At 55.6% G+C, this 24,418-nt stretch overlaps 5 protein-coding genes across 5 annotated transcripts; 2 read left to right on the top strand and 3 right to left on the bottom strand.

Moving 5' to 3' along the window:
- Positions 1 to 2,765: 2,765 nt before the first annotated feature.
- On the bottom strand, positions 2,766 to 4,135 carry COCSUDRAFT_5564 (hypothetical protein; the record flags this gene model as incomplete). The annotated part of the gene is made up of 4 exons (XM_005648507.1): positions 2,766 to 2,927; positions 3,127 to 3,265; positions 3,549 to 3,748; positions 3,998 to 4,135. Coding segments are annotated over 4 exons (639 nt in total), but the record flags the coding sequence as incomplete, so codon positions are not given.
- A 728-nt stretch (positions 4,136 to 4,863) lies between these two features.
- COCSUDRAFT_47103 (ACN9-domain-containing protein) lies at positions 4,864 to 6,062 on the top strand. Its single transcript, XM_005648506.1, has 2 exons — positions 4,864 to 5,175; positions 5,414 to 6,062. The coding sequence occupies exons 1-2, from the start codon at positions 5,156 to 5,158 to the stop codon at positions 5,748 to 5,750; spliced, it is 357 nt and encodes a 118-aa protein (XP_005648563.1). The 5' UTR covers positions 4,864 to 5,155; the 3' UTR covers positions 5,751 to 6,062.
- Positions 6,063 to 6,471: 409 nt separating this feature from the next.
- On the top strand, positions 6,472 to 9,293 carry COCSUDRAFT_53193 (hypothetical protein). The gene is made up of 7 exons (XM_005648505.1): positions 6,472 to 6,774; positions 7,044 to 7,199; positions 7,357 to 7,536; positions 7,855 to 8,042; positions 8,314 to 8,413; positions 8,732 to 8,824; positions 8,945 to 9,293. Exons 1-7 carry the CDS (start codon positions 6,703 to 6,705, stop codon positions 9,008 to 9,010), a joined length of 855 nt encoding a protein of 284 aa, XP_005648562.1. The 5' UTR covers positions 6,472 to 6,702; the 3' UTR covers positions 9,011 to 9,293.
- Positions 9,294 to 13,163: 3,870 nt separating this feature from the next.
- On the bottom strand, positions 13,164 to 16,304 carry COCSUDRAFT_65699 (hypothetical protein; the record flags this gene model as incomplete). Its single annotated transcript, XM_005648504.1, has 7 exons — positions 16,149 to 16,304; positions 15,511 to 15,665; positions 15,085 to 15,276; positions 14,494 to 14,734; positions 14,004 to 14,207; positions 13,515 to 13,695; positions 13,164 to 13,217 (listed from the first exon to the last, which is right to left on the bottom strand). Coding segments are annotated over exons 1-7 (1,095 nt in total), but the record flags the coding sequence as incomplete, so codon positions are not given.
- A 6,322-nt stretch (positions 16,305 to 22,626) lies between these two features.
- On the bottom strand, positions 22,627 to 24,252 carry COCSUDRAFT_41339 (hypothetical protein; the record flags this gene model as incomplete). Its single annotated transcript, XM_005648503.1, has 4 exons — positions 22,627 to 22,850; positions 23,076 to 23,316; positions 23,623 to 23,846; positions 23,985 to 24,252. The coding sequence occupies 4 exons, from the start codon at positions 24,250 to 24,252 to the stop codon at positions 22,627 to 22,629; spliced, it is 957 nt and encodes a 318-aa protein (XP_005648560.1).
- Positions 24,253 to 24,418: the final 166 nt, after the last annotated feature.

The following is a 24,418-nucleotide window of genomic DNA, read 5'->3' as shown; positions in this document are numbered from 1 at the left end:
GTCGTGGGGGGATGGCACAGTACAACAGAAAGGTATGCAGACCCTGGAAGCATGGAAGTTTGCACGCAGGTACAAGGAGGCTGAGCCGCTGTGCAGCGCCGCTGTGTCCATCCTGGAGCAGGCCCTCGGGCCCACCAACCCAAACGTGGCCACTGCGCTCATGCTGCAGGCGCGGAATGCACCCTTGCCACACCCAGTCTCATGCATACCCAAAATTATCACACCGCTGGGGCGCATCAACACAAAAGTGCCCCCAGAAAGTTCTGCAAACCCTACTTCATCTTGGCGTTCTCAGTGGAGAGGAGGCTGGAGAGGCAGGATGCAGATGCGACTGAAGCAAAGACTGCCAGATTTGACTACTGAGGAGACTTATAGTAGTGCACACCAGACACTGAGTTGCATGTGGCACCACCTTTTTTGTACTATCAGAGCTTCGCTCCTCAGAGAAAATGGGCCCAGTCTAGTTGAAGTGTTGGAAGATATTACACAATACTCACCTTGTGACATTGCCTGGTGACTTTCTGGGACATCAACTGCACTAACAAGAAGCCTGAACACAGGCACTGTGTTGCTAAAGTACTCATATGTAAGTGAAGGAATGTACTGCTGGACATTGCCTGCAAGAAATGCACTGTATGCTACTTTTAGCAAGACTGAAAGGCAGAGGCTGCATGCATGGTGAGGGGGTGCTGTTGGCCGAGAGTTTTCTGCAGCAGGCCCAAAGCTCTCTGCAGTATGGGGCGCGCCATGTCAGGCTGGTCACCCGCAGCCACTGCCAGACCCAGCCCTGTACAATGCATGACCCCAGTCAAGAGTCTTGTTCCCAACTAGCCATGCCATTAGTGACATACTGCCCTGTCGGGTCTTCAACAATGTGCATTGAAGACAAAAGCAAACATGCAAAGTTTCCTCATATACCGTATATTCTTCTTACAGACAGAGCGTGCTAGCAAGCTGTCATATTTGATTTTTTTTTATTCAAGCGTATTGCATTCAGCAAATACGCAACATTTCACTGGGAGTTAATGATAGCTATCAGGGCTTCTTTTACGGCTGCATGGTGCAAATTTGATTATATGAAGAACAGCGCACCCAGCAGTGCAATGGCCACGTCCGGGTGGTGCAGCCCCAGCAGCTTCTCTCGGGTGGCCAGGCAGCTGCGGTAGGCAGCTTCCGCCTCGGCCGCGCGCTGTTTGGCGCCGGCACCCCTCAGAATATCCCCCAGCAGATTCTCGGCCGCTGCGCACTCAAGCTTGCCCGCTCCTGCCCTGGCCTCCCTGCCACATCTCCCACTAAATCACTACATATGCATGGATAGATCACCATGATCAATGCAGTCACACAGATCACATGATGCCCAGCTAATGAGGGCTCTGACAAAGCCTATAAAGACAACTGCTCAGCTATCAGGCCAATTCCTTTGCGCTGGCTACACCGGTTGTGCTTCTGCCAGCATTGCTTTCGCCTGTGCCAGCTGCTGAAGCCAACAACACTTATAGTGATGAGCGGCGGGGGTTTGAAACTTGCGGCATTGGTTGAGGCTCTGACACGACTTGCCACGATGCTGGTGTCTAACAGCCGTGGAGATCCGCTTACACAAATCAGCACAGCTGACACAGCACTGCGACGTTGCTTGCACTGGCGCACCGGATCTTGAGGCAGCGGCGAGCGAGGGCTTCGGCGTCGGCAGGCCTTTGCGTGGCCGCGAGAACAGCGGCGAGCGCGGCGAGAGAGGCGGCGGCCGGCAGCGACTCGGCGCCGCACTGGAACTCGCGCACCTCCAAACTCATCCGCGCCATTTCCTCTGCCTCCCCATACCTGCAATACACTTGCAAGTTCATCTTCAGTGTGATGAAATGATGTACCCATGTGACCCTGCTCTGTCCCTCCCTCCCTGCCTTTCTCACGCTCTCTCTCTCAAACTACAGGCTTCCAGTTCTTGCATGTCTGATGCAGCGTCCAGTTGTTGGCTCATGCCCTCCACAAGCTCACCCCCAACTTGCCACACCCATGTGCACAGCACATGGCAAAGCGGAAAAGGCGAGGCAGCCTTGCAAATGCATAGGATCCTAAATATGCTCCGCACGGGAGCAGGCAGCCCTTCGCCTTCAGAATTTGCCATGCATTTATGGCACATGAATGGACACAGATCAGCTGGTGTCAGAAGAGCTGGGTCACCCTTTACTGCCAACTGAACTTGCCTGAGACAGTGTGTTATGTTATGTGATTTGGCGGCAAAAGTGGCCCAGGGCCGCACCTGCCGAGTTCGCGCAGGGCGCCGGAGAGGGTGCACATGGCGGCGGCGGCCTCCTTGCTGCCGGGGCCCAGCGACTGCCGCCGCACTTCCAGCGCACTCCGCGCCAGCCGCTCCGCCTCCGCCGCATCCCCAGCCCCCAGAGCCGCGCTTGCCTGCATCCAATGATTGTATTCCCTCTCTCTGACTGTGGCAGCAACGAAATGCACCTGCAATTTGAGCATTTTGAAGGCAGCACAAGTGAAGGGGTGCGGGGGGGGATTTTTCTGCGTGCAGCACACAGACCCTCGCACGTGCTCTGACACTGGCAGCAGCACAATTTTGCCCAGCGTCACATTCCCATCTGACTTGTCCCCTTTCCTCAGCGCCCCTATCACCTTTAGGGCATGCCATTATTTCATCATGCTGTAGCCCATTGGAAACTATCAAACATTTTGAGACTGAAGAGACAGTTTGCAAGCTAGCGTTACAAGTGCACTGCTAACATTGGGAGCTGCGAGCTCGCCTGAGGCCATTTCTGTTTGTCGGCTCCGTACAGCACGATGGTCCTCTGAGGCGCCTTGGCCCCAAAGAGTGCCTGCGTCTGGTAGACGAAATTGGTGCAGGTGAAGCCGCGCAGCACATCCCCCGCCATCACGCTGCTGTCCTCCAGCACCCGGTTCAGCTTCGCCACCTATTCCAACCACCAGAGTCACCACACCTCACACAGAATCTCCTCCACACATAACATCTGCTGCGTCCCGCCACAGAGCAGAGCTAGTTTCGTAATGACAAGCCAAGAGGAGCGCAGAAAGAGCACGAGAATCAGCTGTACGATGCAAGTTTTCAGAAACGGCACAGAATAGCCATGCAGGGGGGACCTCGGTGGCCACCTTGGCGCGCTTCTCGGCGACGGACCCCTCGAGGAAGCCGCCGACGACGACTCGGCCGCGGCGCGTGTCCTCCTCCAGCACCACCCCCATCGGCCGCGGCAGGCTCACCCCGAGCACCTTGCTCGGCTGCGATAGTGTCCTGCGCAAGCGTACATGTCATCATTTCACATACTCCTCGCATCCCTTTCCCAGCCTCGGCAGCGGCGCTGAAACTGCAGCATCTTGGCAGCGCAATGCAGAGACATCTCAGCTAGCCACTCAAAAGACAGGCGGACATGCAACCTAGGCATCTTGACGCTTCAGAAAACGCTTACAATGCATGCTCGGTCATTGCATGCATTGACATCGAGAGCGCCAGCTGTCTCGGTGGGGCTGCTCACATCCAGCAGGGGGATGTCAAGGGGGCCGATCTAGCACAGCACCTGGTGAAGACGAAGGTGCGGGGCTCGAGGGCGTTGACAGGGCCGACATGGATTCGCACGCGGTCGCCCTCGGACCCGGCCTCGACGGGCCACTGCTGGTACGAGAGCGCGCGCCACGCCAGCTGCCCCCGCCGGTCCAGCTCCGGCCGCGCACCCGCCTTCCCCTCAAACACCGCCCCCGTCCCCGGGTCCTCTATCACCTGCACACAGCAAAAACATTATTACCTTAGCTGATTTGCCTCCTCGACTGATTTTGACCAGAGCAACAGAAGATGTGAATTCACTGATGATCACTCGGGCTTGATTGTCAACCAAAAATTCATCACGTCATCTCAAATCCATGCAGTATGCTGCTTCGTGTCGTCTTTAATGGACATTTATTGTACCCTGGTGAGAGCAGTCCAGTGTGGGTTAGCGCAGGACGAAGGAGGTCTGGATTCAGGCCGCACCTGCTTCCCCTCAGATTTCTGCCAAGCCGCTGGCCGGTACTTGTACGCGACAGCGCCCGCCAGGCCCAGTAGGGGGATGGTCGTGGCGGTCAGGAATGCTCTGTCCATGGCTGCTTGACACGCTGCGTCAAAGCACATACCCGGTGCCAGCGCGATCGGCCGCATGCATGTTCCTCTGCATCTGCTGCCCAGCCACTGTCTGGGCCCCCTCTGTTCGGCCTTGAACGGAGCATGTTTTTGCCGCAGAGTCTTCATCTGCTGCAATTGCTGCTTGCATGCATGTGGCTGGAGAGCGGCAGGCGACTGGCTCCCCATAAGCTGGCTTCTGCTGGCCGTTTCCAGCGATCCCGCCGGTAGATCGCACAGTATTAGACTGGAATGCATTGAAAACGCGTTCATCAATTTGCTGAGATCGTTTTCGAAGCTAGACCTTCAAGCCCATCGGCATGTGCAAGTGGGGCATAGAGGAAGCGTGAACGTACTGAATTAAGGAGGGTTGAAAATGCCTTTATGCTTGAGAAATCCGTAATTCTTTGCACAATCAGCTACTGCTCGTTGTATCAAGTGCCTTGAGAGCAGCACGTAGAGAGGCGATGTCGCCTCCACCAATCCTAGTAATCAACGCTCAATGCCCGCAAAGTGTCTGCATCTTGAAGCTATGAGGCGAGTCTGCGACTCGAAGATGAGCGTTGGACACCCAATTGTGCGCTGTGGTCTCAGAAATCTTGTACTTGATTTCATATCTGCAGCTTTGCCCTACAGCCATGCTGGCGCTTGGCTGGAAACCCTAGGAATGCGATGCAGCTGGAAATTCGAGTTGCCACGATCATTGGCCTGGACCCAAGCTAAGTGGTTGAAGTGAATGTATTCAGAAGAATAAATTTCAGGAAGGTGTTATGGCAAAGGCAAGGATCGAGCCGTCAAAAGGCCAGCAGAACAAGGCTGTGAACACAATCCAAGGAGCGGTGTCTTCAGCAAGGACAGTTGCCTGGAAGCTTGCAAAGTCAACAGGAAGAGCTGGCTGGATTACAGCCACCTGCTGCCTTGTGCTCCTGGTGCCCCTCATCATCGAGATGGACCGTGAACAGCAACTAGTGGAGTTTGAGAACCAGCAGCTTGGAGCTCTCACGGGGGGCAGCACCACCAAGTAAAATAGTCATGTCGAAGACAGCCCCCGCGTGAGTTTCTGCTTGTTCATCCTCCTGTATATCATGTACTGGGAAGTCAGCCGTGAAAAGGATGGCCACGTATGGCTACTTTCTAGATATCGTCATGATGCGTGATTGAATAAAGATTTGTTCTACGGTAGTATGCTTCCTCATGATGACTGCATGCCATGTATCCTGGATCTGCATTTCGATTGCTGAGGGTGCGCCATGTGACAGTTGAGGGCTCACACTCCTTTGCGTGGCACAGGGGGCTGCTGCAGCTGTATCGCCAGATCTTGCGCGCGCATGCGAGCGTGCTGCCGCCGCCGCTGCGGGTGATGGGCAATTCGTACGCCAAGGAGGAGTTCCGGCGGCACAGGGACGCCAAGACGACGCCCGCGCAGTGGAGCGCATTCGTGCAGGAGTGGCAGCGATACCTGAGCATGCTGCGCGGCAATGCAGACCTTCCGGAGGGCAGCGGAGACATTCCAGAGGACGTGCTGCAGAGCTTGAGCGCCGAGCAGAAGGCCCAGTTGGCCCGGCTACAGGAGGAAGCCGCGCGCGCAAGAGAAGAGATCCTGTCGGGCGCGCCGCGAGAGACCTGATCGTTGTTCCTGCCGTTGCAGTGTATTTCCTGGTGCAGCCATGCATTTTGTGGTGAAGCATCTGATGTCAACAATTACAATGGGATTGTGAGGTCTATGTTGACGGCGGGCGTATCCTGCAGGGTACGTTGATCAGTAACGAGGCTGAGTGATGCTCACCTGGCATGGGCAGCATGCTCCTACTCGGTGGTTGAGGCAAACATGCATGCATATGCTAAGCTGGTTGTTTTTTTGAAGAAACTCTGGGCAGATGCTCACTGAGGCACACCTAAGGACTTAGTTCATCTTGCACGTGTAAGCAATAGTAGCCATAAGACCAGCACAGGTAAGCATATGTTACCGTATTAGGCAATCCTCATGGTCCATCATGGCTGATCCTCCTGATATCACGGATCGATCACGTGCACGGACTGCAAATTCTTTAGTCACTAAGGATGGACCGCCGGCGGGTCTCGCCACTGGCAGCTGCAGCTCATGGCAGTGATGCTCAACCCCGTGGAGATCTGCTGCAGCAGTTGCATAATCGTGTAGTGATAGCATTAAAGAAGCCTGCAGCATGCAGAGAAATCTGCTTTCTGATTGAAGGGCAGCTGACCCTAATATGAAAGGGGTCCACAAACATTTAAAGAGGCCCTAAAGGGTGGATGTCTCTATAAGTAGCGCATTCACATTGCTCTGCCAAAAACATAGATCACTGAAAGTTATTGATTGCAGTGAAGAGTAGGAAAGAAAAATTTATAGCAAAGCTTGGAATAAACCTCCAGTAACAGTACATCGTTACATCGGTACCACATCGCTCTCAGAGCTAAAGCTATACTTTCTTTGCTCCTCGCCTGTCTCAAGACAGTCTTTGAATCGAAGTATTTTGATCTCAAATTCTTTGAATCCTTGATATCGGGGAAGGCGCATTATCTTGAGCGCTTCCTGAGCACTCCCACCTGCGCCAGCCAGGATGAGTTTTCTGGACGCAAGAGAGCATGGCAGCAAGGTTGGCTCTGGTGGGCACGCGTCAGCACAGAATGAGGTGTGTGGAAGTGAAATCCGAGACCTACTCATGATTTTGTGCACCTGCTAGAAATTGATGGTCTGTTGATCTGTGAACGGCAGTTTTTGTGTAGAAGCCCTGGCTTTAGGAAATTCTGAACTCATCATCAGCTGAACACGTGAAAACCAACCACTAAAGTTAACATCGTGATTGGGTCTTGGTGGTCGAATGTGTCCTGCTTAATGTCAGCACACCTGAGCACCTCAGTCTGGTCTCCAAACAAGCACCTGTCTCTTGTTGTTCTCCAGGCCATCGACAGAAGGGAGCGGTTACGGCGGCTTGCGCTGGAGACCATCGATCTGTCAAAGGATCCCTACTTCATGCGCAACCACCTGGGCCAGTATGAGTGCAGGCTCTGCCTCACACTACACAACAACGAAGGGAACTACCTTGCACACACACAGGCATGTGCTCACCTGCACGTCCCTTACTGCAACTTCTTTCCGATGCGGATCTTCTCACATCTTCACCGATGCACGGCAACCGCCATTGGCCAGACTAACTAAGTCCAGCCAGGAAGGAGCGCTTTCTCATTGATAAGAGGTGTGTGTACGCCAACAGGGAAAGCGGCATCAGCAGAACATGGCAAAGCGTGCAGCGAGGGAAGCAGTAGACAAGCCGGCGCAGCCGCAGCCGCAGAGGAGGTCGGCCGTGAAAAAGACGGTCAAGATCGGGCGGCCGGGGTACAGGGTCACCAAACAGTACGACCCAGAAGCAGACCAGCGGTCGCTGCTCTTTCAGGTGGGGCCCAGGACAGATGCATTGCTGCTTGACTACAACTGCCTGGCTGTCTGGAGCCTGCCATGCATGTAAAGGCTATTAACCTGCTTCCCTGTTGCTGGTGTGAGTGGGGTCCCTTCGTCATCCAAGCCTGAGCGTCATACACCAGCATGGAAGGAGAGAGGATCCTCGCTCAGTCCAGCAACCAGCTTCATGCAAACTTGTCGCCATGTAGAAAATTAGGATGTAGCATTGAGAAAGCTCATGTTGCATTTTCAGCTTGGTGAAGTGCTGTCAAGTGTCACAAAATTACTGAGAAGTCCTGGGTGCTGCGCGCAGGTCGAGTACCCGGAGATAGACGAGGGGGAGAAGCCGCGGCACCGGTTCATGAGCGCGTTTGAGCAGAAGAAGGAGGCCTCGGACAAGGCGTACCAGTACCTGCTGTTTGCTGCCGAGCCATATGAGGTCATCGCCTTCAAGGTGCCCAACATGGAGGTCGACCGCACCGCCCGCTTCTTCAACAACTGGTGCGGCCCCCTGCTTATGCATCGGCTTGTGTGCGATTCTTCATGCATGTTGGGGTGCATTGTGGGAGCGTCCAATTTTCTGTGTGGATTGAGAGTGCTTTGGTTTGACTTCTCCATACCTGTCTTCTCTCCCTCTGGTGCTCCTGTGCCATGATGGGGGAGCCGCCACATCTAGGGTGAAGGCAGCAGGTGGCATGATGATAAATTATTGGCGCCTGGGAGGGAGGTTTGATATGAAGAATAGTATCAGTGGGGCTGGTGTGGCGCGCAGGGATGCAGACAGCAAGGTGTACTCGCTGCAGCTGCCCTTCAAGGCGCACCAGCAGCGCATCGGGCCCTCCAGCGGCCCAGCCAACAGCATGATGCCCCAGGTGTGTAGAATGATGAATGCCATTTGAAAGTTAGGCGGGGCGCAGTATATATACTGAGCACCGTGCCCACGTTGATTTGGTCCTGCTTGGATCCGGCGAGTCCATCAAGGGGCAGGATTGTGGCAGCCCTCAACTTCAGCTTGTCTGCGAGACATACCTTGCCTTTTGCTGGGAAAGCGTGTAATAAAATAGTTGTATGGAAATCTCTGCTCTCATGTGCCTTGCCTAGCATACACATTCTATGAATAACAAGGGCTTGCTAGTGTGAATATCAAGCGATTTTGAGCGTCGCTGATGGATCAGCGCTTGTGGTTTTAGGCAAGGGATGCTCCCCCGGCGCCGCCCCCGGGAATGGCGGGCCCTCCTCCTGCTGCGCCCAACGGCTTTGCACCGCCGCCGCCACCAATGCAGGCACGACACTCATGCCTCAAAGTCTACATGGTGTCTCTCATGTCTGTCGTTGGGTGTTGACAAGCGCTGCGTCATGTTGTGCATGTGAGTCCAGTCTGAGCCGGTTCTCCTGTGGTGCAGGCACTAAATGCCGGCGGCTTCCCACAGCACGGTGCTCCGCCACCGTGGGGCGTGCCTCAACGCTAGCCTTTGAGGTGGAATGCAATTGAGTGTGTTCCATAATTTGGTCTTTCACGGCCAAATTGAAAAGATCCTGTCGGCTATTTGCCGTCAGGCATTTGCTGGTGACGGTGTTCAAGAGATTGAAGTGTTGAACGTGAGGTTCTGTGAGGATCTGTGTTTCAAGGGATCGTTGAGATCATTAGACATTGTTGTGCAACAGTGACCAAAGCATGCTCACTGTAGAAGGTTTGAAAAGTGAAACAAGACATCCCATTGCCCTCAGTATACTGTAAACACATCAGCATGATGTCAATTTGAGCGGCTACTCGACCGGGATAATGTTCAAAGGCATGGGCACAAATTCACGATTGCAATGACTATGGATGAGCGCTCGCATGCTAGCCACAAATGCAGTGAGAAATTTAAGGGCGCTGATTAAGGTTGCACAATAGCACCTGCTTTACCATACGTCTCATTCTAGTCATGCATCAGGAGGTTTTGCTTCAGCAAGCGCCTGTTGGCAACAAAGCTAGAAAACATTTACACTGCGCTTCAGACATTGATTGCAAGCTCCACAACAACAATGCGCAAAGTGCGGGGTATACTCTTCAGAATAATAGATCAAACTTCTCTTTGGTGACCCGCCGGTCTCCCAAATGAATCCCCCTGCTTCTCAAGGCCGAGCAAAGTTCCGTGAGCCAGGATCCCTTTGTGCTGTCATGATCAAAGCCGCATTGAGGGACTGTCTCCACAAAATTTAGAATATCATCAAAGCACAGTACAAGCACCCCTCCTGCCTTACTGCTAATGAACCTTGCGCATTCCCGAAAAACTTTGCTTGGAATCCTAAGAAATAAGTCGCCTCCATGAATGAAAGTACGCCGCACATGAGCCAGGGGCTGCAAAGATGTCATTGTCCCAGAACTCCCAAGACCAGTGACATAGAGGCGCACAGTGTGCAGCTTGCGCAAATATTGACAGGCGGGGCACACCAGAAAGTAATGGCGGAGCGTCAAAGCAGATCATCTTGATCTGGCTTGACATATTTCCCCAGAGCCTGGTGCCCGTACCAGCATGCAACAGATGCACATCACAATATTCCTCACACGCAGCTCAGCAGGTGGGAAGCCATCAGTACAAGAGTTTGCAAGGCGAGCAAAGGACCCAACTGAAGCTCAGGAACTTCAATGACCCCTCCTACGGGCCCGCAGGCCAGGCGAAGTGTCACCAGGCACCCTGCACAAGCGAGGGCCTGGCAGACATCTCCAGGACCACTCTGGAAAGTGATGTTCAGGTGCTTCAAGTGGCCCATGGGAGGAAACCAAGACAGGGTGCCCATGGTGCATGACAGCACGGCAGCGTGGGAGGTTGGGCAAGGAAACATGCAAACCAAGCACTCTCTTGGCCAGTTGCAGCCTCTGGCATCCTGATCTCAATCCACCGCAGACGATCAAGGTGCTGCTGTGGGCTGTGCGCTTCTGCCAGCCATCTCACAGCCCCAAGCTCCCAGATTCGAAGCCAGTGTACGTTGTTCAGCCTCGAACAGGCCCACAGAGTCCCTGCAAAATGCAACCTCTTAGGAGACTTCCTGGGAGACTGCTAGGGCTATCGGCCATGTCATTCATGCAGCACACATTTGCCATGCACTCTCGTCACCTGATCTTGAACATCCTTCGACGATATCGATACGTTACAGCTTGATCTCAGCTGATACTCTGCAGATGCCTGACACCCTGGCCCAACTGCGCAAGGACACTTGGCTGGCAATGTGTGCCCAACTGACTCCGGGACTTCCAGACCATTTGCAGCAGATTCATTCTCTGACATCCTGTCATAAGACGAATCCTGCAGCAGCATTGTTCTACGAGCTTAGCTTTTGAAGCAGAATGCACAAAGTGAAGCCATCTAGGTTTCTAGATCAAAGTCTGAATACGCTCCCCATTTCCCCACAACCAGTCAATTGAATGCGCAGCAGCAGGAAAAGATGCATGAGATTCTAATGCAGAAGCACCTGTCTTCCGTTCAATAGAGTTTCACTGCGGCTCAGTAATCTCCGGTGCTGACTTACTCGGTGAACCACTAAATTGACGTCAAAATCCACGATCGCAGCGACACTCGTAAACGTGATGAACAGATCAGGTCCAGAATCATGTTTGGGGCAGTTGCTGGCACCAATTGGAGGCCATCGGCCCAGGATGGTCTGCAATGCATCTGACTCTGCATCTGTCCAACCTTGGAGTCATGACTAATATTGGAAGCATGCTGGACTCCTTGCACCAAGAGTACTCTTTATTTGAGGGGCTGCTGTACGATGCATCTCTTGGGAAGGCGTAGCACGACTTGCTAATCCCACTCATAAATTGTAGAATTGTCTCGTGATCATTATTATTGTGACTCATGAGCTGATTGGCGGCTAGCTAGCTGCACCGGCTGGAGCATGCGCAGTACCTGCATAGCTTGCGTACAAATTATTAAAAGATATCTAGATCTGCAATGCTGCTGCATGAACAGAAAATTTTCACTCCCAGAGACAGAAGAATATACACGGGCTGGCTGACCATTCAAGATTGCACAACAGCTGCCCTACTGGCTACATAAGCATTGTTTGCCAACTACCGTACAGAGGACAGCCAAACCAGCAGGACCAACCAGAGAGCAATCAAGCAGCCACGGTCACGAGACTGAGCGCTCTCCCAACCACACAGATACATTACAACACAAGTAGGGGAAGCTCCCATCAACCTTTGCTCGTCCTTTTTGCATGTCCCATCCCGTTCAACAAACCAAGACTATCCGATGGCAAGGGCCTGCAGGACAGGCAGATGTGCCCATCCATGCCATGTGAAGGTGATCCCCATGTGAGGTTATCTCCACTGCCTATTCACCCTGCATCCCATTTGGCGTTCGGCTGGCACAGCTACCGACGTGTGGCCCTGTTTCTGGTGTTGATCTTGTCCAGCTCATCGTCCAGCTCACCCTTCTTCTTCCCCTTGGCCGAGGCAGCTGCGCAGCACAGCGACACATGTCAGTCAGAATCAGGGGCCAGCTTAGCATCATCATTCGCATCCATAGACAAATCTCTCTGAAGTATCGTAAGTGGCGACGGCAATACAGCGACAAGGGGACAACGGTTCAAGGCAACACGATCAGGGTGGCAAGGCATCCTCCCTCGATGCACAATTGCAGGCTCAAACCAGCGACAGCGCGGTATTTGAGAGCAGGAAATTCACCCTTGAGGGCGGCGGCTGCCGCAGCGGCGCCGGCAGCAGCGGCGGCTTCGAGCTCGGCGGTGACGCCACCGCTCTTGGGCTTGGGCGGGGGCGCCATCCGCATGGCCTCGATCTTGTCCAGCAGCGGGTAGCTCACTATTGTCAGCGCCACCGCGCTGTACGCCATCCTCGCAGACGTCTTGGCCTGCACGCACCCATCACCCACCTCAAACACCAGCCCAACTGACCCTCTCTCAGCTCTTAACACCCTCCATCGGCACCAGCTGGTGCCGGGAGAGGCACAGCAGCCATGCCGGATAGTCATCAAGAGGTTAAGAGTCTTTGAAACTCGAAACTTTTCAAACATTGCACTTCATTGCTGCGCTGAGAAGTCCATAGCCAGGGGCAAAAAGGGGCTGTCAGAAAATTCAAGGGATGCGCACATGCAGGACGTCGGCCTTCCAGGCGGCGCGGTCGCGGGCGGCGCGCCACATGCGCAGGCCGCCGCCCGTGGGCTTGGCCGGGCTGGGACCCTCGGGGCCCTCCGCGTCCGCCTCGGCGTCTGCCGGCGGCTGCTCCGCCGCCGGGTCTCCGCTGGCGTTCCCGTTCGCGTCGGCCGCCGCTGCCGCGTCGGCATCGGTCGGCCTCTCCTCAGAGCCCTCACGATCGCCCCCAGCCCCTGCGCACACGTACATAACAATTTCATTATCACAAATTGCACCAGCACTGCCGCGGCTAACGACACTGCATGTCGGCCATAAAAGTGTTGACCAGCTGGACCGTCAAATACCAGTCCATTTACGGTAGAATGACACTGTGACTTGTCAGTCACTTCAGCAAATTCCAAGTGATCAATGCAAGAAAGAGCGGAGGCAAATGCGCACCGGAGAGGAAGAGGGCTTCGGCGGCGGCCTCGGACTCGGGCTCAAAGCGCTGCCCGGACGCTATGAACAGGGCCTCCTCCATCTGGATCAGCCGCCCCTTCATCGCCTCACGCAGCTGCGACACCAAGTCGCCCTGGCCTGCACACAACACCATTGAATTTCAAACTTCATGCCTCCCACCAAACTTGTCCCCACTCTTATCTGAGCCATGCATCAGCCTGCAATCCCAACAGAGGCAAGCACCATGCCCAATCCTGCAGAAGAGTGAGACAAGATGCAGCATCATCGCTTGCACACATGCTAACATTGATATTCTTTATTATTTTCACAAGAATTGGTCCAAAAGCGCCACCTTGTTCCCAAGCCAGGCATCATCTTGCAACTCTGACAAACGATCGAGGTGAGGTGCTCAGGTAGAGAGGAGGGGGTGCATGCCTGCAGGTGTGCCAGGGGGCAGGTGGCCCTGGCCGGCGGCTTTGACGGCCTGCAGCCAGGGCTTCCAGCCGCCCGTGCAGGACGGGCCCGGCTCGATCTCGTTGTCAAAGGCATTGCGCTGCAGGTCCAGCATGAACTGCACGCTCGTCGCTATCGCCAGCCCCTCCACGCCCGGCAGCGACTGCTCCATGCACACAGCTCTCTCAGGTTTCAATACATGCAGTCACATCCCGAAGCCAATATTTTTTCTTTCCAATTCATGCACCATTGCCCCACCGTGCTTCTCAAATGCCCCAGGGCTTCAACTATATGCATTCCAGCAGGAGAGTTGTGCTCTGGGTGGCCTTGCATGCACTATGCGACTAATGCTGGCTGCTCCCTCCAATGGCTCCAACCACTGTCTTAATCACCACTCAGACCACTCAGCTGTAACGCTGGATATGCGAGATCTGGACGGTGGCAGTGCAGATGGTGGCTCAGGGCTCGTACCGCAGGGCGCTGCTGTGAAGCGGAGAGCTGGACGCTGCGGCCGTCTTGGGATGGGTCGTAGTGCTCCGGCTGCCCGCGGTCGCGCTTGCTGCTGCGAAGGGCCTGCGGACGCGGCGGAGCAACCACATCGCCGTTCTCTGTGCCGCTGCGGCCGCCCGACGCCGACGCTGCTCGCTTCATGCCAAGCGCTATGGCATTGTACGCCTGTGCATGCAAGGAGAAGCGACTTCAAAACAAGCATCACTCAAAGGCAATAGAAAGGTGTACTGCTTGCAAAGCCGGACGTTCTAAGAGATTTGCAAGTTCAGACAATGTCAATGAGCACAGGGCAGTATCATGGCTTAAGGAGAGGCAAAGGGCCAGTTAAGTTCGGAGTAGTGTGGCCGACAAGTCACACTAGAAGGCGGGAGATATGAACCCCACACCAATAACGGGGCCGGACAGTGCAGCACATCAGGTATGATATATGGGCAGCAGTTTGCACGCGCACCTTTTCGCAGGAGGCAAGGAGGCCGGCCTCGCGGCAGCCGCGCGTGTCAAGGACGGCCATGAGCGCTGCCAGCTGGTCGGGCGCGGTCATGCGGCCGATGCGGCCCTCTCCGTCCTCGGTGTAGATGCAGGCACGCTCGCCCGCCAGGCCCCACCAGTAGCGCCGGTGCGCGCGGTCCCAGCCCAGGGGCGCACGCCGAACGCTGCACCGCTCCAGCTCCCGCTCAAACTCCTCCTGTCGCCTGCACTCACGCAAAAAAGGGCTCATCTACCGGTAGCATGCATGGCAACAAGCTCGCTGCATTCTTAAGCAGCGGAAAGCTCAGTAGCAGATGTGTGCAGAGCGTGCTTCTCAAATGTTCCCGTGCGCATGATGAAGGACCATGCACTGCATCCTTTGCCAGTGAGTCAGCCCCTGTGAGGGCCAAGAGGACCCATTTCTAGCAGATTAAGGATGCCCAAATCTACTCATTTTCGCAGCAGATATGTATCAAAGTGCGAGCCAACAACGAGGGGCGGTCAGCATGGTCAGGTCAACGAGGCCAAGCAGCAGTAGGACGGACAGTTCGGCGTCCACGTGAGGAACACCCACCTGGCAACAGCCTCCTCTGCCTCGGCGAGCTCGCGGGCGTGTGCTCGGTCGGCGTCGGCCTTGGAGCGTTTGTCGCTGCCCTTGCCCTTGCGCCGCTGGTCCCCCGCCTCCCACTGCATCTCCCCCGGGTCCCCCACATCGCCACCGCTCTCCTCCGCCAACGCCTCGCTGCCTGACCGTGCCCTTGACATCCTGTGTAGAGACAAGCCCGTCTATCACAACACAGCTGTAAACCTACCCTCCGCACTGCAGTTTTGATACATCAAGGCAACCAGAGTGCTTCTCGCTGGATGCGCCAGAAAGAAACAAGAAGGTGCGGATGCATCACAAGACGCGTCACAGGAACGTGCATGCATGCCGGGCATCATGGGATGCAACGTAGGCAGTATTGATCTGTGTAAGGAGAGGTGCAGAGGGGTGACTGACCGTCTGTCGCCGAGGCCTGAGTCGCCGTTTTCGGTGGCGGCGTAGTCGGCCTCCAGGTCCTCCAGCTTGGGCTTGTCCTCCTCCTCCACAAAGCTCTTGTGCTTGCCCTCCGCCCGCTTCCTCTTGCGCTGCTCCTTCTCCGCCTCAATGAGACCCTGCATAAAAACATGCTATCAAGAGGATCTGTAGTTGTAAAGCAAGTCCGGCTCACCATGGATGGCTTTCTCAAGCAGGTACCTAGCTCGCTCCTTTGCCACGCATTTCCTTGCATAATATGTGGTTAAGGAGGCGAACAGATGATTGCGTGGGCATCACAATCGCATGTTGGCAGCAGAGCGACTGAGACTTCATGAACCTGGATCATTATGATCAACCGATTCCTGGCCGCAGGAGCACAACAAAATTTGCATGGCACATCTGTACAACCGCGAGCAACGGATACATTACTGTGGCAGAGACACCCCTGCAATTTCTATTACGCTCTTGCGGAGAAGTAAGCGATAATGATGACCACTACTTGCCAGGCTTCAGCAAAGACAGCTCGGGCCTTGACCAAGCTCCTGTATAGACTGTGAAAAGGACACCGCCCTAAGTGCAAGAAAGGGGAAAGCACAAGATAAAAGGGCGAAGCAGCTCGCCTTCATCTTGCCCTTGTCGCCGGCGGCGGCCTCGCGCATTACTTTCTTTACGCCCTCGGCATTCTCCATGCGCGCGGCCAGGAGCGCCCGCAGCGGCTCACGGTCCAGCGCCTCGTTGCACAGGTGGCACAGCAGCTCCCTGTGCAGCTCCTCCGGAACCTCCTCCGCACCCCGCTCCCCCAGCATACCTGCCAAATCACAGGGTGTAGTAAGCCAACTGCCCTGTGCAATCCTAGACAGCCAATGGCAGCTGTGGGAGCTGACTGCGCAGCTCAGCGCGACACAGAGTTGATTACAGCGTTTTATTGTGCACAGCCGTAATATAGTGCATGCCTTTTCTGCATGCATGGGCAGAATCGAATTGATTTGCGCTGGCCGTTGGACTCTTTTACCGTCCCCTTGCATTGCAGGCATGCATGTGTGTGCATGTGCAGGGAGGTAAGAAGAGGGGAAGAAGGGGCGCACTGGCGGCGTCGGTGATGATGGCGTCCTGGTGCTTGGCCGGGTGGAAGAGGCAGTAGCGCCGCACCACCTCCGGCCACGTCGCCAGGCCCAGGCAGTTCAGCCACCTCCGCTCTGTCCGCCCCGTCGTGTTCTGCACCACATCACACACAAAATTTTCACACCCATCCCCGTCAAGTTTGTAAAACTCAGCGGCAGATAATGCATCAGCCCTCGAGGGATGATTGTTGGTGTCTCACAAATATGCAGACATGAGAAGGGTGTGGTGTGCTGACCATACAACCATTTGAAACAGAGTCTCCCATCAGAGCATGCATCGGCGGCAATGGAGAAATTGTGTCCCACATTTGTGGACATGAGAATATTTTGGAAGCGTGTCAGGTGCTGACTGCAATTTTTCTCGAAACACAATCTCACATCAGAGCATGCATCCGGCAACGGGGAAGGGGAAGGCAAGGGACGGCGCACGTTGAGCAGGAAGCGCATGAGCCCCTCGTAGATCTCCCAGAGCGGCTCGCGAGTGGCGGCGCTCCCGTTGCCGACGATGGCGGCCTGCAGCTCCTGGTAGCCCACCGGCCGCACGGCCAGCAGCTCGCAGAACTGCGACGCGAAGTCCGCCACATACATCGTACGCGACAGCGCCTCGCTCGCGGCGTCGTCCATCGGCACTATCTCCGCCGTCGGCACGTCCTCTGCCGGCATCTCCCCGCCTGCACCAATATTAATCTTTCGCAAGATATTCACACCTTCTGTGTGTAAATTTGGTGCAGCGGCTGCGTCGAATGCGCGCAACTAATCGGCCAAGCCTGCCCTCAATCCTGCGATATGTTACCGCAGAGCAGCCAGTGTCTGCAATGCAGCGCTGCAATGCATGCTGATGTCGTCGATAAGGAGGCACCCGAGCAATGCAGAGGTCAGCAACAGGTGTCCTTGCAACAAGGACAGGGTAGAAGGGGCGGGAAAGGGCGTGCCTTCGACGTAGGCTTTCTCGCGCAGCTCGGCGAGCAGCTCGGTGTCGTCGATGGGGTAACGGCGCGCCTCGGCCCGGCGGCGTTCCCTCTCCTCGCGCTCTGCTGAGCGCACCGTGTCCCTCTCGTCCCCCTCGCGGCCCCGCCACCGCCCGCCGCCCTTCCTGCACCCACACAACAGTCTGGGGTCAATATCCAATAACCACACCCTCCGAATGGGGGTTTTGCTACTAAGCCACTGTTGATTTATCGTGAGCTTTTGTACTGTTTGCGGGGCATCTGAATCGCTCAAAGTGCACTGGTAATGATGAAGGCACTCGTAAGGGAAACTGCGGCTCCCAAGGGCAGCCCAAGGGGCCATATTGCAGATTTGTATTGCCATTGTGAAAAGAGGGGCTCTTGAGAGCTTCTGACAAATAATATCCACCAGAGTTTTGCATACCTGTCAGCCCATTATGAGTCTTTATAGCGACTCTTGGGTGCTGGGAGTCAAAGACAGAAGGAAAAGAGAATTAGGGTGCAGTTGAGGGTTGAGGGTTGAAACAGAAGTAGGAGGGAACTGACTTGTGGAGGGCGCGGTCGGCGGCCATGGCGGCCTCCTCGCAGGCGGCGGCATGGTAGCGCTCGACGTCGAGGACCTGCAGCGCGGCCTGCAGCTGCCGGTTGAGCGCCTGCACCTCCTTGCTCTGCGCCCCGCGCGACCGGTCCCGCGCGCTGCGCTGCTTCTTCAGCCACGCCTGCTTCCTGCTCTCCATCTCCTCATCCAGCTCCTGTGTGAAAGCGCAGAAAAGCTCAAGCGACAGGCCAATTTCTTGCAACCAGCACAATCATCCACACTCCTGTGTCCTTGGTAAGCAATGGCAGCGTGTGAGTAGCATTGAAGGAAGCAACGAAAGCACAGATCGCTTGCAGGAGCTTTTCGGGGCAACATTGCTCTTGGGCAAAGAAAGCATGCTGCTGAAACTCTCTGGATGCTACCAACGATGCAGCAGGGCTGAAGAGGTAGCTTCAATCTGCCACCCCTCTCTAGTAAGGGACTGGTAATGCGAGACATGTAGTCAAAACAGGCAGCACAGCAATCAAGCGCCTGCAAGGAGCAAAAGGCAAGAGCAAAGGGGGAGGTAAAGGCGCGTGCCAGTGCGCACCTTCATGCGCTGGCGGTGCTTGACGATCTGCTTGCGGTCGTTGGGGTCGCCCTTGTACGCACGCTCCTCGGCGCTGACCTCGAAGCAGGGCGCGGCGGCCGGGTCCTCCTCGCCCTTCTTGCGCTTCTTGGGCGTCGCGCGCGCCTTGGCCTGCGCCGCCTTGATGGCCTCGCGAAGGGCCGCCACGTCCTCCTCCGCCTTGTGCAGCCGCGCCAGCGCGTTGTCCATCGCCGCCCCGCTCTTGCGCGCAAAGTTCTCCGCCTGCGGTCGCACCGCCTGCCGTCAGTCGACAGCAAGAACCTCCTTGTTTGGTCTCCCAGATGCCGCATGCTTTACCCCTGGTTGCACCTTGCATGCGCGGCGAAAGGCCAGTATGGGCACTCTAGCAGTCGACGTGCAGGACACTGGCCAGACGAAAATGAACAAGCGTGAATCTAGCAGTCTGTCCTGCTCAGCCAAAAGTGTCGAGAAATGGTTGGTGCAAGCATCCAGAAGGCAGCATGATCTGCCGGCACAGCAAGGGGCGCGCGCACGTTGGAGACGGCTTCGAGGTCCTCCTCTTCCAGGTACTCCTCCTCGATGAGCACGTCCTGGTAGGGGTCGGCATCGGCCGGCAGCGGCGCGAGCACGGAGCTGCCGTCCAGGAAGTCCACTGGCACGGTGGCGTTGTCATCCGCGCCCTGGCCGTCGTCGGCGGCCGGCGGCGGCGCGGGCGGCTCCGGGAAGGCGCTCGGGTCGAAGCGCGGCGGCGGCGGGCGCGTCGTGCGCTGCCCCTTGGGCTTGGTGGGCAGCACCGCTGCACGCTCCACCACGGGTGCCAGCGCACGCAGTGTGTACAGCCCCTTGCTCACCCTCACAAACCCCGGGTCGCTCGCCAATGCCTGCACCATATCCATCCCTGAGCTGACTCCTTGGCGCTCACATCCCTTTTGTGTTATATAATTAAAAAAAAACCCTGTAAGCCGCACGAGAGCCTGCAGTGCTCTTCAGCAGTAAAATGGTATCATCACGCGCAGCAAGGGGCAGGTGCAGCGAGCAGGCAAGGAGAGTTGACTGTCAGCAAAACACCAAGCTTGCCCAGACACAGGGGAGAAGTCATAGCAAAGGAGAGGGTAACGACACGCACGAACTGGATGACGCGCTTGGCGGTCTCGTCGAACTCCTTCATGCCAGCTTGCCTGCTGGCCTCCATGATCTGCGGCACCGTCAGGCCCTTGGGGCCGGCCTCCTTGAGCACCTGGAACGCGATGTATTTGTTTGTCCCGGGGCGATACCTCTTCTCCTCCTCCTGCACAATAACCCACACTGCTTGGTTGATTGAAGCAGCCTAGAACGCAATGGCATTTTTTTTGAGTCCACTTCAGCATTCCCAAGTCTGCATTTGTGATGCTGAGCTCTGACGCGCCCCCAGACACTGCAGAGGCTGCTCTTTTCTTCCCTGAGGCTCCTGGCTTTCTTTGTCAATGTGCATCTTGTATCCCTCCGGTGTTCAATGAGGGGGGCAACCCTTTTACATCGTGCAGAGCAGAGATGTGCAAGAGTCAGGCCACACAGGAGGGTATTGATGGGCTGCATGGGCGCACACCTCGACTGTGGGCACGGGCTCATCAGCGGCCGGGGTGGAGGGTGCCTCGACGGGTTGGTTTCCTCGCCAGCTGGGCAGCTCGCCATCGCTCATGTCATCAGCGCCAGCTGGCAACATGCCGATGTCCATGCTGTTGTTCTCGCTCGGCGCCTCGCTCACGGCTCTCACGGACGCCGACTCCACCAGCTTGGCCCTCTTGCGCGCAGCGCCTGCGCCCACCACAGCCTCCATCAGCCAACATCCTATACTGCTGTTATCGCAGGCATGGCCCATTCTCTTTCTGACGAATGCTTAAGTTCATGCATGCATCTAAATAGCAGCCACAGATCGACTTCGTCACAATAAAAGTGCTCTATGTTTATTTAGACCTTGCAATCAGGCGCAGATCAGCTTTTAAGAAAAAACGTTGTTGGATGCAGTGGGTGATTCTTGGTGGTTCAATAAGGTTCGAATTGGAAAAATTGCATTGCACGGAATTTTTTGCCGATGGAAGGTGCTCACCTCCACCCCTCCTGGGCTTCTGTCTGGCCCTGGCCACAGCCAGCAGCTCCTGGACGTCCAAGGGGATCTCCCTTGCCAATCCATACCGATCGACAAACTCGTCTTTGGCCATCCAGAAGTTCTGGCAGCCCCCGACCTGTTCGTGGACAGCCACCTGCATAATAATAACAGATGCATCACGAGCAGGGCTGATGGTGTCCAAGCATCTAGTTATCTGGAACTTGGCGAGTGCACGCAGATCAGGAAGCAAGCCACAAGACGGTAAGCTCACCTCAAACAGCCAACAGCGGATCACAGGTCGAGGGGCAGGATGCTTGAGCTTTTCTGGTTGGAGGTCATTGTCCCTGCCTTGCGTTGCTATTGCCCGGGGCTTTACAGCGTCATGTATGTAGTCTATGAGGTCGTCAAGTCTCAGAACGCTGTGATGCACCAGGCCCAACGCAAATTCTTCCAGCTCAGCTGGAAACTGCCAACCAGAAGACACAAGATTAGTTGGATTACCCCACACTTTGTACTGGGCTCTGAACGAACGGTGAATAGCGCTTCCAGCGGTCATACCTTGCTGGCTAGAGCCCGACCCCTTTCATCCTCGCGTACGGCTTCATCGTACGTGAGGTTGCAAACCCCAGTGTACACACTGGCCCACTGTCTTGACCTTGTCAGGTAGAGCTGCCTGAGATAGTCGGTGTACTCCGCAAACACCTCGCCAGTAGAGTCAAGATGCCAGACTTCATCATCCTGATTGAGGTCTGCCGGCAAAGAGTCATCAGGAACGAAGTACTGCCTGTCAAGCAGCACCATGGCTCTCCCCGATACCCTCTCCTGCAGCGGTCACATCAGCCGCGCCGGACAAAGCGGGCAGCCTGCTGTCGGGACAGGATCCTGATCACCAACGGATTTGGTCATCAAAGGATGAATCAATGGTAGATTGCCTTAAGCGTTTTGTTCGCCCGGGAGCAGCGCGCGAGCAGGAGCAGCTCGCTTGAGTCCGGCCACGCTCTCGGCCACGCCCGGAGTTATATATATGTAGAGGAAGGCCTAGAGGGAAAGATGGTGCAACCCTATTACATCAGACAGGGACTGCCAAACCAAAACTCACGGAGTTATGCAGGGTTTGAAGAAAGGATTTGACAGCCAAGACATTTTGCTTGTTGCCCTCATTCTTTCGTAATAGATACTCTGGTTTATTTGGTGCGGCCATCGTGACCATGCAACAGTTCATGTGGCAGTTGGACATTGTCGGTGTTGCACATTTTGTGATGGATTGTTTTGATTATTTGGATGCTGCCAGTTCATCCAGTCAGCCCTAGGCGGCTGGGAGTGATGTAATTCTTTCCTTCCTTCCTTCCATTCTTTCTGTGATTCACTCGAATTACAAGCTCATGATTTGCATCAAGTCATGTGCACTGCTGGCTGCCAGCAAATTAGCCGCTTGAAGGCGGCCTTCTGCTTTGCACTACTTCAGGAGGTCTTTGAGGTAAAGACTAGTCAAAGTAGCTACTATAGTCAAAGTACTTTGACAGGGATTCCAAACAACCAGTCATAACTGTCGATGATCGTCCAATACAAGTTGTACATACTGCAGAAATGTCTGGTGACCATGACCGGTGACCATAATAGGACAATAAGTGCACAAAATGACAGAGCCATGTCACCTCCTCGATCTGTACGGTACAGATCGAGGAGACATCATGTGGCAGCCTGCACCTGATAATCATCCATATGGATGACTCATCGGATCCAATGGTGCCCAACCAGTCTCCTTAAACATCACAGACAACGTCGGCGGCTCGCTCGCAGCGGTAGTGCCGGCCCCCTCACGTCATGCTGGGGTACACAAAGTGCATGTCCTCGGGCAGCGTGGCGTTGCCCAGGGCCATGGCCTCAGCCAAGGGGGATATTGAGATTGTGCTGCGGCTGGCATCCACTAGCTGCGCCTGCAGCGGCTGAAACGCCACCTGGCCTGACCCCTCCGGCTTCAGCGCCAGAACTGCCCTCCACACCTCGTGCGGCGCCTGGCCCAGCTTGAACATGCCCTCCCCTGCATTGCCAAACAGTGCACCATTCAAAATCCACCCACCAACGATGCCATGCATAAAGAAGCACTTGACATCCACACCACGGATATCTGATGAGAATGCAGCAAGACACTGGGTGTAACACTTCCCTTCAACTACTGTGAAAATTGCTTGATAATGATGGGCCCAACAAAGAGTTTGCAGGACCGATCAATTTGCAACAGTGGGAGGATGGGAGGTCGCATCACCTAGTGTCACATTCTGCTGGCCGCCTTCGCGCTCGACCTCAAACTCAAGGGAGAGCAGAGTGGTCACATCCACAACCACCTCCGCCAGGCTGAGGCTGTCCAGCTGCTGCCTCCCGTCGAGGCCCTGCCGCGCCAGCAACTCCTTCAGTACCGCCTCGTACCGCTGCAGCTTTGCTGGCTGCGCCACCGGCACCGGCCATGCCCAAGTAGCCGACAGCGCCGCCTCTCCCCTGCTTGCCACCTGTCACACGCGAAAGAGGATGGTGATGAGGGGAGAGTTGTCAGCTGATGGGCAGAGATTTCTCTCCCTTGGCCAGTACCATGGGGGCAAAACAGTGCATTTTTAAAATCTTGACACACACCTCACGCACTGCCTTTGCTGGTCATAATCACATTGATGACCGGCAAAGGCAGATGGCAGGACGGATCTCAAGAAGAAACAATAGGATCATGGGTGTAAGCAACAATGTAAAGTACTGCCATGGTGCACACGTATGCAAAGCACTTTTCAATAGATCCAGCAAATGAAAGGCATGCAGCAGCCCACCTGAGCGTCCTGCACGCTGAGCTCAATGGCATCAGCTGCGCCCACGCTCCTCCGCACCCTCATCTGTGGGGTGGCCTCCCCAGGGGCAGGCGCGGCCGTCCTGAACCAGGAACCCCCGCTGAGCTGCACCTCCAAAGACACCGCCGCCAGTTTGGATGCGTCCTCTGCAGATGCAAGCCGATCGAGCGCCTGCTGCTGTAGACCATGCGCCATGTGCAGCAATCCTGCCCGACAGCACCGGTCATTTGGCCCTTTTTCTTCTTTTAAACACATCTTGATGCATCACGCATCACATTTCTCATAAACAAAGGACGCTGGTTGGCCTACTGATCCCTTGACAGATGCGCTGGAAAGCAGCTCACCTGACAGAGAGTCTGAAGCACTCGGAGCCGTGCCTCTGACAGATCGGCCCCAGACATTCGCCACGAAGGAGTCAGGCGGCAGGGGTAGATCCACTGGCCGGCGCAGGGCGACTGACCGAGCATTGTGCACAGTCAGTGCAGCTCCCGGCTGCAGCATGATCCGCCGCACCAGCCCAGCATCTGCATGGTGAGGCAGATACAATTTGACGGGCTGAGCCTCAGTCAGCACGAGCTCGAGAGGTCCAGTCAGCGTGAAATCTGGCAGCATTGCGCTCTCCTCCAGTGACCTCGACCAAAGCTGCGAGGCAGGTTGCATTGCAATTGCATTGTGCCCCTGCAGGCAGCCGAAACCCTTGAAAGGGTGAGTCATTTCATCATGATAGTGTGGATTGGCGTCACCAAAATGTTTAAGAGCATTCACAGCAGCAGCGGCG

Source organism: Coccomyxa subellipsoidea (assembly GCF_000258705.1).
Source record: "Coccomyxa subellipsoidea C-169, whole genome shotgun sequence".
Classification (NCBI taxonomy): domain Eukaryota; kingdom Viridiplantae; phylum Chlorophyta; class Trebouxiophyceae; family Coccomyxaceae; genus Coccomyxa; species Coccomyxa subellipsoidea.
This window is presented reverse-complemented; position numbering and strand designations above follow the sequence as displayed.